Source organism: Asparagus officinalis, chromosome 10 (assembly GCF_001876935.1).
Source record: "Asparagus officinalis chromosome 10, Aspof.V1, whole genome shotgun sequence".
Classification (NCBI taxonomy): Eukaryota; Viridiplantae; Streptophyta; class Magnoliopsida; order Asparagales; family Asparagaceae; genus Asparagus; species Asparagus officinalis.
The window spans coordinates 34,752,797-34,755,281 of NC_033803.1; the positions used below are offsets into that span (position 1 = coordinate 34,752,797).

The 2,485-nt window shown below is 32.8% G+C and overlaps 1 protein-coding gene across 1 annotated transcript; it reads left to right on the forward strand.

Moving 5' to 3' along the window:
- LOC109825724 (2-C-methyl-D-erythritol 4-phosphate cytidylyltransferase, chloroplastic-like) lies at positions 324–2,060 on the forward strand. Its single transcript, XM_020392601.1, has 4 exons — positions 324–418; positions 505–584; positions 709–791; positions 1,956–2,060. The coding sequence occupies exons 1-4, from the start codon at positions 369–371 to the stop codon at positions 2,043–2,045; spliced, it is 303 nt and encodes a 100-aa protein (XP_020248190.1). The 5' UTR covers positions 324–368; the 3' UTR covers positions 2,046–2,060.

Genomic DNA, 2,485 nt, shown 5'->3' on the forward strand with positions numbered 1-2,485 from the left:
ATTAGTATATGTTGTATTGAATTTTATATTTTTTTTTGGAAAGTTATCTTTTATTTTGAAATTATGGTCCTATTTGTTAAACTCATTATAGATATTTTTGTATTTGTTGTAGAATAAATAAAACAAGTAGCCTATGTTGTGTTACACTATATGCCCTTTAACCTAACAAGAGGCATACCATCACATTATACATTGTAACGTTATTGTCAACATTGCTTTACTTTGAAAGTATCAGATCCAAATGATAATTGACTTGTTAATGATCAACTATATGTGAACTATAGCCTGTGTTTTAAGCTCTTACGATGCTTCATTTGGAAGTAAAATGAATAACAATTTGCAGCATTTTGTCCATTCCTTAGGTAGGCATGCCAAAGCAGTATCTTCCTCTGTTAGGTCAACCAATCGCATTATACAGGTAGCTTTTTGTCAAATTATTACTCTAAATGTATCAATCACTAATCTTCTTTGGAGAAAGCTAACTGCAGATTAGTTTTTTCGCAGTTTCGATACATTCTGTGGAATGAATGAAGTGAAAGAAATAGTTGTTGTATGTGATCCATCCTACACGGATGTATTTGAAGGTCCTCATGGCTCCTCACAACATTTTCGGATTTATCTTTCCATCTCTTGAATCTCATTTGTTGGATTGGCTAGCAATTTCTTACTAATTATGTAACAAAGACTAATCTGCTTTTTTTTTTTCAGATGCAAGTGACAAGATACCAGTAGATCTTAAATTTGCACTTCCTGGAAAGGAGAGGCAAGATTCTGTTTTCAATGGGCTTCAGGTTTTCATGATATCTAAATCTCCCTTTAAACTGTTGTTTTCTTGAAATGTATGTTGAACTAAAACTGGTTCTTCCACCAATCCATCATTTGAGCAAACTGAAAAACAGTAGCTGTGTCAACGCACTGCTGATCTGTTTCTGGATCTATACATCAACACACAATTCAATTGCAGATATATTAGATACTTGTAGTTATTATGATTTATGGTAATGCATTTGCCTTTCTAATAGAGAGTCACTTTGTTTTGGAATAATGACATTTTATAGATGTCTTTTTAGATGCAGAGTCACAGTTCTTTCAACTAAAAATAGGCGTGTCTAGCATTCCAGGACACGATGTCCATTTGTGTATGATGCTTACAAATGTATAAATTGTTATTCATCTAAAAAAAGCGTAGAAGATTTGTCATGTCACTTCTCTTAGATCATTGACTCAAATTATGCTCAAATTATGTTCCATCATATGTGCGTAACCACCTAGAATCTAAGTAACACCCCAAACTTTGTGTCTTCTATCCTTTTGTTTTTAGGGGTTTACTTTTGTTGGTAAGTCCATTCAGCTTTATGAGAAGTTTTTTGAAGATTGGCGCACGAAGTTGAAGGATCTAGTTTGCATCGTCAAATGCCTGCATGACTTAGTAAATTTGTCAGGATCTTAGAAGCTTCCAATTAAGTAGCATAGCAAAGGCAACATAGGACAGGAAAGCAAGTTTTTAGCACATTTAGTTATGTTGCAGTTCAATGAATTCTACTAGTGACTCACCTTTTTCTTTCTCACTTCTTAAGCTTGGACTTACTTCCCTGCTGCTCCTTCTAATTTTAAAAAAATAAAAATAAATTGTGGTGTCTGTTCATGATTCCTGAAACATAAGAAATAAAGCCCTTATCATCAAATGCTTGAGGAGAGTGCAATTTGGTGCTCTTTCAAGTTCCTTTTCATTTATATGAATCTAGTCATGTAACTTGAAAGTAATATAATGAGTATATTCATTCTGTTATATCTTTATCCACTTCACCAAGTAATACCTGAGACACTTATATCCCTTTTATGTATTCTTTCTTGATCCTTGTTCCTTAATTGTTATTAATGTTTACTAATTCATTTTTACTACATTTCTTATTTAATGAGTCGTACCAGGAATGACTCACTTTGACCTTTCACAGGAAATTGATGGAAGTTCAGAACTTGTCTGCATTCATGACTCTGCGAGGCCTTTAGTCTCATCTGTCCATGTCAAAAAGGTGTCTCCTTAGCTCTACCATCCCACGGTCTGTTGTACTAGTGATATCTTATGACATTGAAAGTTATCGAGTACTGTATTTCAAAATTCACATTTCTTGATATCTAGTATATTCTACTACATATGGTGAGAAGAAACACAAATAATTTGATTTATGCACCTGACTCGTTTACACAAGTAGTTAGTTCCATAATTACATGAAGGTTATGTATGTTTTTGCAAGCAAAGCAGACTTGTTAATCAATTTTTGAAAAATAATAAATAAATAATTGAAATCTGGAGATAAAATAGAAATTAAAGTGAATCTTCCTTTGCATATACATAGAAACCAATAAAATGTGTGTGTATATGATATTGAGCTTAAAGTACTAAACCCACATAATATAAACCTATGATAAACATACCTAAGCTTGATGAAGGTCTTCAATAAGCATGACTTGGTAAACTTGCGGA

Coding starts and splice junctions, on each gene's coding strand:
- LOC109825724 (XM_020392601.1), top strand. CDS start 369: ATGCCAAAGCAGTATCTTCCTCTGTTAGGTCAACCAATCGCATTATAC. Junction 419..504: donor CAACCAATCGCATTATACAG/GTAGCTTTTTGT, acceptor GTTTTTTCGCAG/TTTCGATACATTCTGTGGAA. Junction 585..708: donor CTACACGGATGTATTTGAAG/GTCCTCATGGCT, acceptor TTTTTTTTTCAG/ATGCAAGTGACAAGATACCA.